Below are 20976 nucleotides of genomic sequence, written 5' to 3'. Positions count from 1 at the left end.
CTTGCTGCATCCTGTGGCTGTTCCTGTCAGGCCTTATGTCACTACAATGTCTTTGGGCCAGTGGGAAAAACCACAGTGCATGACATGAGACCAAGAAGTGTCAGGTTCACAAGATTCTCCAAAGAATGATTTCCCAGAAATACAGCAGCAAACCTTTTTTTTTTTTCTTAGAAATAGTCACTTTAAAACATAGATCTACACTTAGACAAAAAAGTTAAAAAGTAAAAAAGAGTGCAAAAAATACCAAAGCAATTGCGCACAGGATAAAAGTGATAATAAATAAGTTAAAAATAAGTGAATTAATTATTAGTGAAATTTTTACATATATATAAATATAAATCAATATCAATATGTTTGCATTAAAATAAACATGTGCAAAAAACAACTTAAAACATGTTAAGCAGCCCCTCTAAACAGCAGTGTTTAAAACTAATTAAATGAAGAAGAGAAACCGCGCTCAAACAATTTACCATTAAATCAAATTAATTGTGAGAAAAGTCAGTGTTTAGTTTGATATTAATAAATCCAATGTGAATAATAGTGTCCGTATCCAAAAAAAGGGGTTCCCTTGTGCCTAGTTTCCACAAGTGAGTATGATGGGTTAGCAAATCATCCATAGACACTGCTAATTCGTATTTGTGGGTACGTGCTCTCCTCCACCAGCACCACATGCACAGCCCACTTAAAAAATAAAAACTGAAATATCACCTTAAGTGCAGCAGAAATCTTTTTGTAACCTTGGCCAGATCTGTGCCTTGCCACAATTCTGTCTCTGAGCTCTTCAGGCAGTTCCTTTGACCTCATGATTCTCATTTGCTCTGACATGCATTGTGATCTGGAAGGTCTTATATAGACAGGTGTGTGGCTTTCCTAATCAAGTCCAATCAGTATAATCAAACACAGCTGGATTCAAATGAAGGTGTAAAACTGAGTTAAATATATGAGTGTCACAGCAAAGGGTCTGAATACTTAGGACCATGTGATATTTCAGTTTTTCTTTTTTAATAAATCTGCAACAATATCAACAATTCTTTGTTTTTCTGTCAGTATGGGGTGCTATGTGTACATTCATGAGGAAGAAGAATGAACTTAAATGATTTTAGCAAATGGCTGTAATATAACGAAGAGTGAAAAATTTAAGGGGGTCTGAATACTTTCCGTACCCACTATATATATATATATATATATATATATATATATACCTGTTCAGAAAATGAGATATTTCACATATATTTTATTTTGCTGTGAAATTTGCTATTTTAACTGCTTTTATTATTGGAAAAGTTCTCAGGGTTTTGCTGTAGGGTTACTGGAAATAATGTAATCTGTATGTTGGTCAACATTACTTCTCACTAGGCCACCTGATAAGATTCTATACTTCTGACCTGTTTTCTGATGATGTAAGAACAAATTCTTTTGCATAACCCAATTTTAGTCTTTCTTTAGCAAGTTTTCTATCAGTAATGTGTAAGCGCTTCATGAGTGAACTTTTACATCTTACAAGGGGTCTCTGAACACTAGATAAATCTTTAAAATATGGTGATTTGATTTCCAAGATTGACTACACAGCTGGGACCACACAGGATCTTTCCTCCAGGATATTTCAGTACTTTGCCTGTCAACAAATTATACTCTTTTACGTGGATTTACAACAGTGTGCTACAGTGGCGTAACATAGGCCGCTTGGCAAAATTAAACTGTTTACACAGAGCATGGAAATTTCGAAGTTTCTCCAGTGCAAGGAAAACACAGAGAACAAAATTAGCACTGAGCGTTTTAAAGTGATCAAAAGAAAGCAAGTGAATGTGAAACTTTATCACTTAGGCTGACGGAATTGTGGATTTTGAAGGCTGAAATGTTGAAGGAATGATTATGGTCTAGACTTGTTATAACAGGAAATGGCAGAAAATCACTCAAGTCAAAAACAACAAACAGCAGTGTAGTTCTTATGTGTCTCTCTGTCTATCCATCTGCATTCTTCAAGTCATATCTTTCTGACTTTGAATACTAAGAGTGGCTTACAACTCTAGGGGCAGATGTACAGGTGATCAGCTTTTGGACCATCTATGTCACTGCAACCCTTCATACATTACTGTGTCCATGCAACACTCTAAACCAACCGATATAGCTTACATAATGAAGCTAATGACTGAAACTTGCCTGTGTTCCCCCTGCAGATGATGTTTTCCCTATTACTGACTTGCCATACTTTGTTCAGCACTGTGTCTCTGTGTAGAGGTGGTCCTGCTGGTTGAAGCAGAGGATTACTTCCTCATATTAGAGTTTTCCCCTGATGACTGATGAAAGGCTAATTTAGCAGCAGCAGGAGAGGTTAAGATAGCACAGATCCACAGAATGGATGAAACAAAAAGGTAGCGGGGTAGCTTGTCTGTAGTCCTCAGTATAGCTTCCTTTCCAGCTTTGAGAACAGTGAGCAGCATAGAAGTGACATCTCCAAATCTCACTCCAAACCTCCTGAGACTAGCGGTCACAGACAGTGGTGACTTAGATATCTCATGCTGCAGATATACAGTTATTAGGCTCTAGGCACAGGAATTGTTCTGCTGTTTTTTAGGGAAAATTCAAGCTAAAAGTACATTTTCAGGGTACTGCATAGGCACAATTAACATTTCTAGATGTACACAGTAAGATAGCAAAACAAAATCAGGTCCCTGTTATGTCATATAGCTACAGAGCCCTGTCCTTTCCCACTAAGCCCCACCTTCACAACATACATGTGAATCAAGTGTCAGAAATGCCAACTGGTATTGGTGTGACTGTGGCATAATACCAGAGATAGCTGTTGATTCATCAATTGTCAGGACAATAGCCTCGTGAGCCCCAACTCTGACCCATGTTCAAGAATAGTTATCTCTTTCCTTGTCACGAGATTAACATCCTGATGTAGTTATAAGTCAAGAAAAATAAATAATGCTTACATTGTTTTGTGGGACACATATATTTTTGATGGGTATACTTGATATTGAAGAGATGTTGACATCCCTCTAGTGGTCTGTGAATTGGCCTTGGTACTTTCTTCTCAAAGGGGTTGCAAGGGCCGAATGCTTTTTTTTACCTTAATGTCAATCACAGCCAGTGAGCCAATGAAGAGAGTTAGGGGGCGGGGCCAAGCCATGTCTCCGTGTCTGAATGGACACGCAGATAAGGGGCTCGGATTTGGGTGTCCCCATAGCAAGCTGCTTGCTCTGGGGGCACTCAACAGGAGGTAGGGGCCAGGAGCGCTTGCGGGGGACACTAGAATAGGAGGATCAGGGCTGCTCTGTGCAAAACCACTGCACAGAGCAGGTATGACATTTTGCCTTTAATATCACTTTAATATTTATGTGTCAGTTCAGTAACTCTTCTAGAGGTACACTTGACAGCTTTTGTTAGAAAATTTCTGGTGGTTATATTGCCAGCATATGCCATCTGGACTGGGTTTAAATAGCTATGTGAAGCCATCTTGTGGTTCTCAATATTAAAATTTAGGAGGGCTAAAGTGCTATGTCTCAAGGCAGGGAGATTGTTGTAAACAAATAACATGTGTCAAGGAACTTGCAATCTAAGGTCCATAACTCACATGCATGCATACACATAAACACATACAGTACAAGGGTCAATTTGGACAGAAGTCAATTAATCTTCCAGCATGTTTTTGGAGTTTGAGAAGAAACCCATCCAAGCACAGGGAGAACAAGCAATCTCCATGCAGATAGTTTTCTGAATGGGATAAACAGAATTCTAGTTAGCAACTTGCCCTCTAAATATTATATGTCCTCTTGTATGCTCAAAAGAACTCAAAACAGTAAAATCAAACTTTACATAAAGATACTATAAGGTCTGATCTTCAGGCTGAGCTAATATGATGCTTCATTCCACAATTTATATTAAAGGGGATACAATCGTATAAGAAAGAATGAATAAGATCAAGTATGTGGGTCACAAGAGGTACTTTGCATCTTTCATCTGCCCCATATTTTATTAAATGTTTTGAGGCAGCCCCTATGCATATATGTATCTAGTTGTATCTTGCCAGTGTGAGTGCAGACATCTAGATTTCCATTTCTTTATCATTTCTGAGAACAGGTATTTCACTTTTACTCTATTAAAATCAATTCCTTGTAATTTAATTTACATTTCTGAATTTCTTTATAGGCAACAAGAGAAACTTTGACAAACCACTGTAATAGCCTAGGAGATTCACTTGGAAAGGAAAATGACCTGGCTCTAATAATTGATGGACAGACCCTAAAGTACGCTCTCTCATTTGAAGTCCGTCAGTGCTTCCTGGACTTGGCACTTTCCTGTAAGGCTGTCATCTGCTGCAGGTACACAGAATTCATTACTTTTTGCCACTGCTAGTGTCTATTCCAAAATTGCTTATGTCTAGAGCTCTGGCTGTAAAAATCATAGTTTACCTTGTAAAACCGTTTGCTAGGCAAATGTGTAGCACAGATATGCTTGACATCCAAATCAGAAAGGAAAAAAAAAAGAATGGAACTGGAACATTTTATTATGAACAAAACAGAAACTTAAGATAATCTGAGCTGGAAAACTACAATGTAACCAGATGTTGATTTGTTTTATGTTTCCTGCTGTATTTTTATTTAAGATCTCTTGGACATGTTCCTTTTCTTGACAGCTAAGGTGCTGTGGCTTTTTTGTATTTTTTATTGTTGACTGTGATGTTTGACAGGGACATTGCTAAACAGCCTTGTGTCATAGGGACTTTTTAAAGAAAATGGACAAGTCAGTCCATTTGAAAGTTGGCATTTTATTTGCTTTTGGTATATTCTTGGGAATAGAGTTTATTAGTACAACGTGTAAATGCATACATGTGTATTTGTTATAAAGGATTTCCATGAAAAAGATAAAGGCTTTCCACCTCTTTTACAAAACAACTGATCATTGAATTACACATCTAAGCTCATTAAAGCGGAATTAAAGTTCCACTTTGACACACTGTGAGTAGGTAGGCATTTTATTGCAGCAGAGACATGCAGTGCATACCTACCTTCCTTCTCACCGAAAACTTTAACTGTAAACTGCAGCAGTCAGGCTGATCCGGTGTACCAGGTTGTTTAGCTCCAATGAAGGTGGCTAAAACCCTGCACACAGAAGAAGATGCTGTCGCTGGTGCTGGCAAGGGAGCATTGGTAAGGTGAGTATCCTCCCTTTAGTTCTGCTTTATCTTTTACTGTAATACAGGGGCTGTGTAAGGTCTGAAACCTTACCAGAACCAGGCCATAATATAAGGGATGATATTGTGCAATAAAACTTTGTATACTTTTTTTAACCATATTTTGAGTACTCATTGTTTTCCATCTGGGATTACAGTTGGCAACCGTTAAAATCCTATGCTTTGTCTTTCTTTGTTTTCGTAACCAATTACGGATGTGGTGCCATAAAAATCGGGGGTGTCCCTAATCTTTACTATATTGTTACGGGGGGGGGGGAACTTGGGCCAAAATGTTTTCCTTTAAAAAATCTATGGCAGCACCTTTTGCAACAAATAATCCGTCTCGACTTTTCAAGAAAGTCAGATGTTCAGGTCTGACAAAACCATCATAAAACACCTGTATCTCTGCTGGCATAGTTATGGGAATAAATATTTGCCTTGATCATGTTTATGCACATAGAAAGAGATGAAGGAAACACAGATACAGATACTTCTGGCCAGGGACAGACTGGGACTCAGGGACCCACCAGGGAAGACTCACCTCCCCATCCTGTAAAATGTTTAACACAATACAACTACAGTCTTCTCCCAACAACATTGCCTTTATTTCTAATACCACAATTTATTATTAAGTGCTTTGCAAAGTATTTACACAATCATCCTTTCTAATTTTTACATATTTTTGCTCGATGAGCAACACCCAAGATGTATTTAATAGGGAAGAAACAGTTTACTGGAAAACTACATACATAACACAATAATTGGTAAATTAAGAGGTGTTAAGTATAAAGAAGATGATCTTTAATTGGTCAAGCAAGTGTTACGAAGTATAAAGAAGGTGGTGATTACTAATGGTACAGAACTGAAACGTTTGGAATTCCCACTCTTCAAGATGTTGACATTTATTCTGAAGATTATAGCATTATCTCTCTAGTTAGACTAAAGAATGTTATCAGGCAAGTGTCGCTAGGTATGATGAGGATGATGATCAATGGTAATGAGCTGAAATCATTGCTTTGTCCAGTCTTCAGGATGCTGACATTAGTTATGTATTTAGCATGTTTAGACAGTTATTGGGCTCTTTAACTGTACCCACAACATTTTCAACGAAAACGTAGAACTTTAACATCTTTGTAACATTGTTAAGCTGTAGTTATTAATTTTTCTGTTACCCTTTAAACAAAGATGATAAACAGCGTTATTGGTTTTCTCCATCATCTAGTATCACCAATTTTCCTAAGTCTAGAGAGGTTTTCATGCACATGATCCGGAGAGGAGGCCTGTTCAGTCCAAACAGAACAGCATTTGTATGACTCTGAGAAAGTCCAAAGAATGATTTACTGGCGTGGCACACCGTGTGACATCACCAATCACCAAATTAAGAATGAGAACCACATGTAGACTGAGTTGCATGACATTTTTTAATGTGGACCTGTACTCAATTATAGCTCCCACTTAGATTTACAGCACCATCAAATGAGCAGCCAATAATGGTAACAAAACTCAAGGAGGATTTTTCCAACTTCTCTTTCAAAATATAAAACAGGAATACATTGGCTGTGTTAATAACACTGAGCAAAAGGAAAACCCTCATCTGTATATTTCGCTCTTTGACAAATCACCAAAGTATTCTGAATTGCTCTTTCACTGCAAAATCCGGTTTATTGTCTATTTACCAACTTCTATTACATCCTGGCCTATTTTTTTTATCATGCTGTCCATGATGACGATCGACTGACCATCTCTCCCTCCACTATTTGGAGTGATGTGCCTTTCTTTTAGTACTAAGGGCCCAACCTCTTCTACATGGTTGTGGAGATTGTTAGCGTATTTACTAAGAAGCAAAACAGGCTCCAGAAAATTGCCATTACAAGGACATCTCTGTGTTACCTATTGATTAGTGAACCAATGGATCTGAAGATTGCAACACAGATGGGGCACTGCTGCTGAAGGACTATGGTTGGCACTCTTTGGCTGGGAATTCACTCAGGAATGATTTTGTTGCAGATTCTGAGGTTTTAAAATATTGCAATTCCCACAAAAGTTTTAGACATTTCAAATTTGAGCTTGTTAAACCTTGAAAAAACGTAAAATATTTAACTTAAACATCAGCTACAACATTTACAAAAATTCAATTTTAGTGATGTGAACAGGGATCATTGCAAATAATAGTAAATGTATTCCTTTGCTGCCATGATATAATAAGGCCTTCTCTAAAAGTCTATGTTTGTAAATTACATATTTAGCTACCAGGTGGGGCTCTCAGCTCATTTTCACATGCATATGAGTAATGCCTGGTTGTGTGGCCTTTCTAGAAAGCACTTTATGATTCAAGTGAGAAAACACCCCCAAATAGAATTATTAATTTCTATACAATATTGTTTTTCCGCTTTCAGGAAGTCAGTTATTGAGATTATTTTAGGCTTTTCTAGTTTACTTGCGTAAGAAGATGGCTGACCAAATTTCAAAATTACTATTCTTGCTGTGCCCCAGGATACAGCTTGTTTGTTTTTTGGCAGTCAATTGTTGAGAGCCAGCCAACTCGACAGCATGCTCTTTTGCAGCTCCCAGGACTCATTTGTGTAGGCTGGATTTTATTCAGGTTGTGGAGGGTGCTGATGGGAGGAGGTCAGGTGGTCCAACATTGGTCCTTCTTATGATGTGTTTGTCACCGCCTAGCAGTGCAGGCACAGTGAAAGACAGAGGATGAGTCTCAGCCAGGAGGCAGACATCAATCATTTTTTTTTTGTAAAAGCCTAATTGAACAAGCTGAAGTTAGAAGCTGATTGGCTGCCATGCACAGCTGCTCCAGATTTTGAACTCTCCGGTTTTAGTAAATAAATCCCTTTATTTCTCTCCTGGAGACCCGCTGCCAAGCATTAAGCCTGCATTAACTAATCACTAAAAGGCCGCCCATACACGATTGAAACGGTTAATGGGCAGGCTGAATATACCAAGTTGAGAGCTCGATCAAATTTGGTACAATCAGCCTTCCGGATTCTCTTGCGGTTATCGCTAGCGGCTGCTATAATCGCAAATGATAATCATTGTCTTCTCCCAGCAGGGAAGGCTCCTTCTCCACCACCAGCACTTTAAATACCCCTCTGAAAAGAGAAGTATGGCTTTTAATGTTTTCCCCCATTTGAACTTACCTAGGTGGATGTTGCATCTGTCCCCCGGCGCCCTACACTGAGAACCGAGCCGATCGCTCTGTTCTGACAACTTCCTGAGCAGAGAGCTGCTAAGTGTCAGTAGCTCTCTGCTCTGCCCCATCCTCGCTCATTGGAGCGCTGGGCTGTGGAGGGACGGGGAGCGGCCGGCTCAGGCTCTCGCTGGCTCGCTGAGAGGCTGAACCGGGTGTTGGTCCACCTGGCAGATCCTGACTCCGTGGTTGTGATGACGCGGTGCCTGGACTGACATCTGTGACATCAGCAGAGAGCTGAAAACGGGTCACAGGAGTGCAAAACGATCTGCACTCCTGTGATCCATAAGAGATGTACAGCCAAACGAGCTTTGGCTGTACATCTCCTTTAATGAATACAAAGACACCTTATTATGGAGGTCACAAGCGCTCTTTCATAATATTAAGCAGATAGTCGCCAGCAAGGGAATCACTCCAACAGCCCCAGGTTATTCCTCTTCACTTCCGGTAATGCTCATGTTATATCAAATCATGTGTCATCAAAGAAAAGGCCATACATAGCGCAATCCCTTAAAATGTATCAAAATGTATTGTAAACTTAATGAATTCACAAAGCAGCAGAAGAAATAAAGCTCCTCACATTTTGCCATATGGTGCACATGCGTAGTAATGCCAGATCACGTGCCCCACCCAGAATAGAAGATTGTAACAACATAGGCCAAGGAGGTTTTTCCTTACACAACATATTGCCAGTTTCTTTTTGGGCATAAAGCAGTCCTCTTATTTTTGCTGGTATAGCTCATTATTCCACCAGGAGAATGCTCAGTTCGTGAGTCTGTGACATTTTCGGGGCATAGATCTTTGCAAATGTTATTACCAAGTTCCCAAACAGCTAAGCACACTTTGCACATGCCTGCCAATAACCTCATTACTTTTGGAGAGGAATCATAGACACCAGTTTTGGCAAATTTTATTTTATTCTTATGAAATCATTCTTTATAGGAAGTACAATAATGTCTGTGTAGCAGAGAGAAAGATCACTGACATGCAGCTTCAGACAATGTGAATTTGTTTCATGATGACAGAAGAACACTGCTCTGGTGGTATTCACCAGTAGCTAGAAATGAAAACCAATTGACCCTATTTGCAAGCTGTAGGACAGATTCACAACCCTCCTTTTTTATGTGTTTTTACATGCAGTTTTTATGCATTTTGCGTTTCAGTTTTTTTTCTCTTTAAACACATTGTACATTGCTAGTTGTTAGGGAGCAGGCCGGGAAGCCAGGCCGCTATGTCCTTAACAACTAATGAGTCATTAGCTATCAGGGGAGGGATTTCGCACTGGATAAAAAAAAATTGTGAAAAAAACTGTATGTGGTCCCCCCCAAGTCCATACCAAGCCCTTCGAGTCTAGTATGAATTCAGAGGGGACCCCCTATGCAAATTTATTTTTTAAATTGCGTGGGGTTCCCCCCCATAATCCATACCGGACCCTTATCCGAGCATGCAGCCCAGAAGGTAAGGAAAGGGTGGGGACGAGCGAGCTCTGCCCAAAGCACCTTGCCCCATGTTGATGGGGGTCTGCGGGAAGGGGGCATATTAAACTCTGGCAGCCCCCTTTAAGAAAGGGGGCCCCTGGATCCCAGCCCCTCCCTATGTTATGAGTATGGAGTACATTGCACCCCTACCCATTCACCCCAAAAAGCAGTGAAGTGTTAAAAAAACAAGTCCTTAATTAAAAATTAAAAATGTCCCCCGTCGTAGCACCAATGTGTCTTCTTCCTCCGCTAGTTTCTTCTCCCCCTGGTGCTGTCTTCTCCTTGAGTTGTCTTCTCCTTGTGTTGTCTTCTTGTGCTGTCTTCTTCCTCGCCACCGCTTACCTGCTAAAAGCAAAAAAAAGCTGATCTTCTTCTAATGCTGTCTTTCTCAGTTGTGTTGCCCCCCCCATGTCTGCCTTTTCTTATATAGCCTTGGGGGCGTGGCCATCCAATGACATCACCCAGAGAACCGCCCCTTGTGACGTCACGTTACGATTCATCGGTTGTTAAGGATGCGGTAGCTGGCTTTCCGGCCCACTCCGTAGCAGCCATCTATATAGTGTTTAAACGGAAAAATAAAAACTGCAAAACACATCAAAAATTGCATCACAAACACAACACTTGCATTTCTGGTGCGATTCCATTAACCACTTTCCACCCGGGCCATAGCCAAAAGACGGCTACAGCGCGGTTGTCTAGTTCTGGGAGGGCGTACATGGACGTCCTCCCAGAATCGTGCGCACACGGGAGTGTCCGTGCTCGCCGGGTCCCAGGAAACCGACGCATCACGGATCGCGGTAAAGGGCCAATGAGAGCGGTCCTTTATCACGTGATCGCTCCGTCCAATGACGGAGCGATCACTTCACAACGAACCGGCGCATGTCCGGTTCATTTCTCTCCTCGCACGCTGTACATAGCAATCGGTACAGCGTGCGAGGAGAGGAGAGAAATTGCAGCTGCACGCCTCCTCTGCCTCATCTGTGCCTCATATGTGCCCCATCAGTGCCTCATCAGTGCCTCATCCGTGCCCCATCAGTGCTGTGCCCCATCAGTGCCTCATCTGTGCTGTGCCCCATCAGTGCCTCATCAGTGCCTCATCCATGCCCCATCAGTGCCTCATCTGTGCCCCATCAGTGTCTCATCCGTGCCTCATCAGTGCCTCATCCATGCCCCATCCATGCCTAATCTGTGCCCCATCCATGCCTAATCTGTGCCCCAAACATGCATCATCTGTGCCACCCATGCCACCTCAGTGCTCATCCATGCCACATCCGTGCTCATCCATGCCTCATCTGTGCCACATCCATGCCACATTTGTGCCTGCCCATGCCACCTCAGTGCTCATCCATGCCACATCCATGCTCATCCATCCCACATCAGTGCTCATCCATGCCATGTCAGTGCTCATCCGTGCCACATCCATGCCATGTCAGTGCTCATCCGTGCCACATCCATGCCACGTCAGTGCTCATCCACGCCACATCCATGCCACATCAGTGCTCATCCATGTCACATCAGTGTTCATCCATGCCACATCAATGCCACGTCAGTGCTCACCCGTGCCACATCCATGCCACGTCAGTGCCACATCCATGCCACATCTGTGCCACATCAATGCCACGTCAGTGCTCATCCGTGCCACATCCATGCCACGTCAATGCTCATCCATGCCACGTCAGTGCCACATCAATGCCACATCCGTGCCACATCCATGCCATGTCAGTGCTCATCTGTGCCACATCCATGCCACGTCAGGGTGCTCATCTGTGCCTCATCCATGCCACGTCAGTGCTCATCCGTGCCACATCCATGCCACGTCAGGGCTAATCCATGCCACATCAGTGCTCATCAGTGCCACATCCATGCCACGTCAGTGCTCATCCATGCCACATCCATGCCACGTCAGTGCTCATCCACGCCACATCCATGCCACGTCAGTGCTCATCCATGTCACATCAGTGTTCATCCATGCCACATCAATGCCACGTCAGTGCTCACCCGTGCCACATCCATGCCACGTCAGTGCCACATCCATGCCACATCTGTGCCACATCAATGCCACGTCAGTGCTCATCCGTGCCACATCCATGCCACGTCAATGCTCATCCATGCCACGTCAGTGCCACATCAATGCCACATCCGTGCCACATCCATGCCATGTCAGTGCTCATCTGTGCCACATCCATGCCACGTCAGGGTGCTCATCTGTGCCTCATCCATGCCACGTCAGTGCTCATCCGTGCCACATCCATGCCACATCCATGCCACGTCAGGGCTAATCCATGCCACATCAGTGCTCATCAGTGCCACATCCATGCCACGTCAGTGCTCATCCATGCCACATCCATACCACATCCATGCCACATCCATGCCACATCCATGCCATGTCAGGGCTAATCCATGCCACATCAGTGCTCATCAGTGCCACATCCATACCACGTCAGTGCTCATCCGTGCCACATCCATGCCACGTCAGTGCTCATCCATGCCACATCCATGCCACGTCAGTGCCACGTCAATGCCATGTCAGTGCTCATCCGTGCTACATCCATGCCACGTCAGGGTGCTCATCTGTGCCTCATCCATGCCACGTCAGTGCTCATCTGTGCCACATCCATGCCACATCCATGCCACGTCAGGGCTAATCCATGCCACATCAGTGCTCATCAGTGCCACATCCATGCCACGTCAGTGCTCATCAGTGCCACATCCATGCCACGTCAGTGCTCATCAGTGCCACATCCATGCCATGTCACTGCTCATCAGTGCCACATCCATGCCACGTCAGTGCTCATCCATGTCACATCCATGCCACATCAGTGCTCATCTGTGCCACATCCATGCCACGTCAGTGCCACATCAATGCCATGTCAGTGCTCATCCGTGCCACATCCATGCCACGTCAGTGCTCATCCGTGCCACATCAATGCCACATCCGTGCCATGTCAGTGCTCATCTGTGCCACATCTATGCAACGTCAGGGTGCTCATCTGTGCCGACTCATCCATGCCACGTCAGTGCTCATCTGTGCCACATCCATGCCACGTCAGGGCTAATCCATGCCACATCAGTGCTCATCAGTGCCACATCCATCCCACGTCAGTGCTCATCGGTGCCACATCCATGCCACGTCAGTGCTCATCCGTGCCTCATCAATGCCACATTCATGCCACGTCAGTGCTCATCAGTGCCACATCCATGCCACATCAGTGCTCATCCGGGCCACATCCATGCCACATCTGTGCCACTACAATGCTTATCAGTGCCATACAGTGCCTCACAAAATTGTAATGGGAAGTCAGGAAATGACGATGCTCCCTGCATGTTGGGCCTCTGTATTTGGTCAGGCTGTGGAAAAGTGTCACATATGTGGTATTGCCATACTCAGGAGGAGTAGCAGAATGTATTTTGGGGTGTCATTTTTTTCTATGCGCATGCTATGTGTAAGAAATGTCTTATAAATGGACAACTTTGTGTAAAAAAAAAATGCGATTTGGTTTTCTTTCCACATTTTCCAAAAACTTGTGGAAAAAAATGACATGTTCAAAAGACTCATTATGCCTCCTAGATTATGTGTTGGGGTGTTTTCTTTCCAAAATGGGATCATTTTATGGGGGTTTCCATTGTCCTGGTGCTCCAGGACCTTCAAAAGTGTGATAGGTCGTCAGAAATTTATGTGTCATTTTTGCTTCTAGAACGCCTGACGGTGCTCCTTGGATGTTGGGCCTCTGTATGTGGTCAGGCTGTGAAAAAGTCTCACACATGTGGTATCGCCATACTCAGGAGGGTAGCAGAATGTATTTTGGGGTATAGTTGCAAGTATGCCTGTACAGTGTGTGAGAAATAACTTCATAATATGACCATTTTGTGAAAAATATATATATATTTTTTTAAATCTTCATTTTGCAAAGAATTGTGGGAAAAATTACAACTTCAAAAAACTCACCATGCCTCTTACTAAATACCCTGGAATGTCTACTTTGCAAAAAGGGGTAATTTGGGGGGTATATGAACTGTCCTGACTTGTTAGGGTCTCAAGAAATGAGATAGGCCGTCAGTACATCAGGTGTGATCAATTTTCAATGATTGGTACCATAGCTTGTAGACTCTATAACCTTCACAAAGACCAAAAAATGTATACTTATATGGGTTATTTTTACTAAAGATATGTAGCAGTATAAATTTTGGCCAAAACTTATGAAGAAAAATGACTAAATTTGCAAAATGTAAAACCGAAACGAAGAAAATTGCATTCCTTTACAAAATTTTCAGTATTTTTTCATTTATAGCGCAAAAAATAAAAAACCCAATTATGATTAAATACCACCAAATGAAAGCTCTGTTTGTGTGAAAAAAAGGACAAAAATTTTATATGGGTACAGTATTGTATGACTGAGTAATTGTCATTCAAAATGTGAGAGCACTGAAAGCTGAAAATTGGTCTGGTTAGGAAGGGGGTTTAAGTGCCCAGTGGGTAAGTGGTTAAAGTCCCCGACCCTTTACCAACAACGCACCAGCTGCAAAAAAGCATAGATTTGAACGTGTATCATAGAAAACTATGTTAGATGGACTGTAATGCGTTTCTGCAAACTGCAAAACGCACCATAAAAGCATAGGTGTAAACCGAAGGTTAGTCAAATCCAACAAAAGAATGTGAATAGTGTGCAATTTTTTACATTTCTTTGATGTATGTGTGTATTGATTTATTCTCCTATTTTTCAATTTCTCTTTTATTTGTTGCACTTTAACTTTCCATTTGACAAGTTTAGTACAATGCACAGAACAAATATATTGCATTCTAATTATTTCATACTGTTGCCTGAAGTCAGATTCAGCTCAGGAAACAGGAGATTAGAGGTGTGAGCAGGAAGATAAACAGTGACCTCAGGCAAGGAGTATATCAATTAAATCTGGATTTTACTAAAACCAGAATTCAGATCAAATAGAGAAAGGGCTGGGGATGCGTTAAGTATAAAATGTAAAATGTTCTTGTTTTTGACATTTTTCTAGTGAGTGTGGCTGAAGGTACAGCTGAATTTAGCTTGCTGTTTTTTGGCTATTAAGTGTCTTATGTATATCTGTCAAGAGGAAATTGGGAAAATAACCCCTGCACTGTGGTCTGGCTTTTGTTCACTTAAATTTTGCCAGACTTTAGCAATCAAAAGTGCCAGATACATTTCTAAAAGGTGCTTTCTTGTTTACTCAGCAATTTCAAGTAATTTTGTGACGCACACAAGGCCTAGATTCAGTTTCTAGTGTAAGACTAAAGTAAGTCAGTAAAATAAGCTGTTTTTTTCCACGTCTGCAATGGTAAACATGGGTATATGGGTAAAGAGACACTATCATGTTTGGTTAGTTTCATATTCATTTTTAGAGTTTTTCAAGTTGATAAATTAATGTTATACTTCGTTTTTTTTTATTTTTATTATTCGTATGATATATTTACTCTACAGATAAAGTACAGGTTACATCAATGACACAGCTATTGCAAAGCATGCAGGGCTTTTTTATGAGAATGTCCAACGCTGGCTGCCCATCTTCATCACCAAATTTCCTTGGTCCAACTTGGCTCAATATATTGCTACTGGTGATGTTAAAAACCACTGTTGTAGTCTGTGCTACAGGCAGTGATAGCTGCAGTCTTCAGTGGATTACCCATCTACACTTTGAACACATGGGGACGCTTGCTCACCATCACTGCCATTCAGAGAATGCCTTGTACTTTTTCATAAATGCAAGACATTCTCTGATTGGATGAGGTTGGGAGACGGGGCAGATGATGTCACAATCTACCCTCGTCCAATCAGAGCACTTGTTTGCTGCTGTAATTCACAAGCACACAAGCTGATTTGTCTTACTACTTCACTCTCTTGTCTCTGAATAGCTGGTGACTGGTACAGTTTTTTTCTCTACTACTATCTGTTTACAAAGAACCTGGAAGAAGAAATGAGAGGGGACACATCGGACTGAAAGATTACCCAACAGAGCTGCAGAATAAAGAAGGAGGCGGGCTTTACTGTTGGCTGTAATTTTCCCATGGCAATGCCTATATTTTGGGCTTCAGCCAGGGGTGGAGATGCAGCTAGCACTGACAGACGTAAAAATGTGGCTTTATTTCTAACCCACAGCACAGATTTGAATGCAACCAACCAAGTGCAATGCGCCTTTGGGAGTTTAACAAGCATTTTCACCTTCTGGGTTCGTCTTTAAGCTTCACGTAGATACAAGTTTCCTTCTATGAAGGGGACAGCACCAGCAGCGTCTGCCTGCCCAGCTCTCCCATTCTTTACTACCATTTTCACAGCGATAAACACAACTGCTTAACCAAGGCGAGCACTCTTGTCTATGTGAGTGCCAGGCACCAGAGGTATTCGAGGGCAGTTAGCTTGTACTTTTACACCTAACTGCTCTCTAGTTTATGCAGGCACCGTTAGGATGAGCACACAATTTGAGACATCTGTCATTTGTAGGACTAGGTTCTTTATTCAAACTTCTCAACTATTAAACTATAAAGCTTTTTCTGTCACTCAGCCAGGCTATGCTAAACATAAGCAGTGGGACAGGTTTGCTATATTTATGCAGTTTCACTTGGCTCCAACTGGTGTTCCAAGGTAGCACTACAAAATATTACAATTTGTCCCTGTCCAATTTTTATGGTAGGTCTGTTTGGAGTGAAAACATGTCTCACCTTTAATGGTAATTCTACTGCAAACCTGTGTGTCACAATAGGCTGCCCAAAATCTCAGGCACAGGAGTTGGATAGACTTTTCTAACTGGCAGGTAGCCTGATTTAAGACTATTGTGTCACTAGTTTGCATTCTCTCATTTTGTTCTGCAATGCATTTCCACCTAGTACAGTGATGGCGAACCTTGGCACCCCAGATGTTTTGGAACTATATTTCCCATAATGCTCATGCACTCAGCAGTGTAGTTGAGCATCATGGGAAATGTAGTTCCAAAACATCTGGGGTGCCAAGGTTCCCCATCACTGACCTAGTACATCTGAGTCCGCTGATTGAGTACTGATGTTTGCTAGCCCCACTGACTGTACAACATGTACACCATGTTTATATACTCATGTGGGCATTAATGCCCTGGAGGCAGCACAACTTCTGTATCATGTGATCACTGTAATAGGCTCTCACATAATCAGGAGCCTTTTTACCATTATCATCGAAAATAAAAGGAAATCCCAAATTATGGGCTTACATCAGAACAGTAATAGAGGCAACATCTGGTGAACCTGGTAACACTCCGAGATTCCCTCACTTTAGAGGGATTTCCTCTCACTTCCTGTTTTGGCTATGGGATAGGAAGTGAAGGGAAATCTTCTTAATGGGACATAGAGGGGGATAAAGGCCCCTTTCACACTTGTGCGACTTGGGACTCCAAAGTCTCATGACAAATCGTACCCCATGATTTCCAAGAGTACCGTTCATATCATAGCTTCAAGTCTCAGTTACTTCAAAGTAGTCCCTGCACTACTTTGGTCTGACTTTAATACGACATAAGGTCCATAGACTTCAAGATTACACAGGTATTGCTTTAAGTCCAGTCAAAATCACGGTGCAAAATTGTAGCAAAGTCATGCAACTTTCAGGTCGCACAAGTGTGAAAGTGGCCTTACCAAAGGCCTGTACACACGATACGAAAATCAGAAGTAAAATTTTGTCCGACGAACGATCTGCCCATTTTCTGATTGTTAGTATAGTGCTTTCGACAGCCGATTACAAATTTTCGGGCAACAAAAACTGGATGTGCAGGCTATAAAATTTTTATCGTACGTGAACACAACGTCCGATTTTCGTTTAATTAGTACAGCTTTCGTCCAAAAAAAAAAAACGTAAGAGCAAGACTAGGCATGCTCAGAAACGAAAGAATACATACAAAACAATTCAACACATGACATCACTTCTGAAGTTGAATTCTTTCATACAAGAATTTTCATATGAAAGTAACCTCTTCACTTTTCATATGAGACTAGCATGCAACAAAAAACGGATGAAAATTTGTCTGATAATCTAATCGTGTGTACAAGGCTTTAGACTAAAGCATCCAAAATCTAGAGCAGCTGTACATGGCAACCAATCATCCTTTAGGTTTTTTGTTGAACAAGCTGAAGTTAGAAGATGTTGGGTCACTATGCCTAGCTGCACTAGATTCTGTGTGCTCCAGTTTTAGTAAATCCCCCCCCACACAAAAGGAAAAAAAAAAAAACGACAGTGGTTATAACCCTCGCTCACTCCAAAATGAAAGAAAAGTTTTACCTTTACTTTCACTTACGGTTGCACCAATACTGTTATTGGTATTGGTGCGGATATCGAGTATTTTCCCTAGTACTCGTACTTATGAAAATGCTCCAATACTCAAAGCCGATACCTTTACGGCATGATATGGGCCCATAGAAAATGAATAGGCTCAAATATCACTGCAAAGGCTTGTCATAGTGATTTCAACCTAGGTGCACAGAGGAGCGGTACGGGAAAACGCATGGGATTCAGACAGGAATTGCACTGTATTCTTGTTCAAATCGCATGAGATTATTTGCAGTGCATTTTAAGCTCATTCGTTTTGTATGGGCTCAGATCAGTCCGCAAAGGTATCAGAACTCAGTATCGGCGAGTACTTCACCGAAAGTATCAGTACTCATACTAACCGGTAAAAAAACAGAATTGATGCAACACTATTTTTACTATAAAGGTATTAATTGATTTCACGCGTTCAGCACAGTTACTATATTCCCCGGGCAGAATTGGGGTTTCACTGATTGATTTAATTCATTGCCTGAAGTTGTTCTTACAACGTTGTAAAACGGCATCCTTTGTCAATTCTTCAGGCCAGAAATTTGCTCTCTCCTTGCCCTCTCCGCTGCTGTGCTGAGCAGACTCTGTTCCAACTAAAATATAGGCAGTATAATCTGTGAAATCCAAACAGTTGCTGAACAGGAAGAAGGAAGTCTGATAAAGGGTAATTTTTATCACCCTTCATTTTAAGCTCTAATTATAATTTTGATTTGGCTTGCACTAATGGTCATCATGTTAATTGCTTGCATTGCCTACAGTTAAGAATATTTATGGATTTGCATAAATCCTTTTTCACTAATTTCCATATGATTAACAGAAATAGGTTTATAAGAATTGATGTGACCTAATAAGTCTTGTTCAGCTTAATGCTTGACAGGATCTCGTCTCTGTGTAGAGTGTGATAAAATTTACGATGAAATAATGTGAATATCATGTACGGAATATTTGTCTGTGATGTGTAAAGGAATAAGCTGAGGTTGAAGTAACATCGAAAAGTTGAACTTCATCCTGAATGAAATTCCAGCAACAGATAACCCTCTTGTTAAAATGGCTGTATGTTAAATTTGGAATATTCGTGTTTCATACCTTAAAGTGTTTGTAAAGGTAGTTTTTTTATATAACAGACATGGTATACTTACGGTACCTGCTCTGTTGCAGTGGTTTTGCACAGAGCAGCCCAGATCCTCCTCTTCTCAGGTCCCCCACCGGCGCTCCTGGCTCTTCCATCCTGCAAAATGCCTCCATTCCAAGCCGCTTGCTATGGGGACACCCATTCAGGTTCGCTTCTAAGCTGCGCTGTGTGTCCATAGACACACACAGTGCGGCTCGGTCCTGCCCCCTGCTCCCTCCTCACTGGCTCCTACTGCTGTGTCTCAGCCAGTGAGGAGAGAGAGAGAGCAGCGATGCTGTTCTCATTTACAGCACTGGATTGAGATCGGGGTTAGGTAAGTATAAGGGGGGCCTGAGGGGGGAGCTGAATACTGAAGGTTTTTTACCTTAGAGCATAGAATGCATTATAGTAGAAAACCTTCTGCCTTTAGAACTACATTAAAAAGGGGTAAAAAAAAAAAAAAGTATCCCCCATCATTCATAATACTGCCTTATCTTTTGTGTGGCACCTTCATCATATGAGACTGATGAAGGTTCTGCTCTCTGAATTCTGTTTCGTTACATCCTTCGTTTGTTGATTGACAAGGACTTTGTAAGGATTTGTGTAGATGGAAAAATGAAAAAGAAGCATGCTTTCATGTGTATATTCAGGTTGTACTTGAGGTGCTTCTGAGTTCCTTCTGAGATGCTTCTGATCACTTCATGATGTTCTTCAAAACAGCTTCAAATTCCTTTTAGCTCCTGTTATTTGCTATGTGGAGTAAAGCGGTTCTTACTGAAATAAATGCCCATGTACACAAGCCTTACTTCTGACAGCAAGTACTGCCAGATCAGCAGTGGCAGACACCTGAGCATTCTTGTCGCTTGTACTTGCCATGAACAGGATCACTGAAGAGACCACTCACCTGCTCCTTGAGCATCACTCCTTTCTTAGCTAATACACTTGGACTTAGACTTCATCAAGTGGTTATACCGGGATGCTTCTCGGTACTGTTTTTTAGAAGAGACGGCGGTTGGCTTATTTGTAAAAGCAATCCTAGCAGCTAACTAGCCGCTGGATCGCTTCTACAAGCAGCGGGAGAGTACCACCCCCCCTCCCGCCAGCTTCGTGACTTTCTCTGGCTCTCCCGTCCCACTGGGAGACCCAGGGGACCAGCAGGCATGTATACCAGCTGATGGGAGACCAGAACAAAGCCTGGATCAGCTTTGATCGGCTCTTGGCTATGGTAACTCGGAAGCGATGACCTGACATCCCTTCTAGTTACCCAGATGTTGACGGCGCCTTTTAAAAAAAATCAAAAGGTTTCAATAACACCAATCTTGGTGTTTTAGATGCTTTTAAGGGCAGAGGGGGGATTTGGGGTCTTATAAACCCCAGATCTCTCAATGAAGACTACCTGTCACATGCCTATAGCTGTCACAAGGAATGTTTACATTCCTTGTGACAGCAGTGAAAATGATCAAAATCTTTTTTTAAAGCAACAGCATAAAAATAAAATAAATAACTAATTTAAACAAAAAAAATTTAAGTGCCCCTGTTCCTCTGTGTTTGCACACAAAGGCGAACGCTCGCAGCGGTCCCGCGCGCACGCAAACAGCAATCGTCCCACACATGTGTGGTATCAATGCGTACATCAAATCATGGGCAGTATTTCCACCACTAGACCTCCTCTGTAAATCTAAAGTGGTAACCTGTTAAGGCTT

General features: G+C 42.0%; 1 protein-coding gene across 1 annotated transcript in view; it reads left to right on the top strand.

The window, feature by feature from the left end:
• The window catches only part of ATP8A2 (ATPase phospholipid transporting 8A2), a 979867-nt gene that overhangs the window by 455681 nt on the left and 503210 nt on the right, over window positions 1-20976 (top strand). The window contains exon 25 of the mRNA XM_082246766.1: window positions 4156-4328. Within this exon, the coding sequence (XP_082102892.1) occupies window positions 4156-4328 (173 nt within the window). The remainder of the gene's footprint in view (window positions 1-4155; window positions 4329-20976) is intronic.

The sequence above is a fragment of the Pelophylax lessonae genome (genome assembly GCF_965119305.1).
Source record: "Pelophylax lessonae genome assembly, chromosome: 2".
Taxonomy (NCBI): Eukaryota; Metazoa; Chordata; class Amphibia; order Anura; family Ranidae; genus Pelophylax; species Pelophylax lessonae.
Note: the sequence above shows the minus strand (reverse complement) of the source record. Positions and strands in the feature narration are given on the sequence as shown.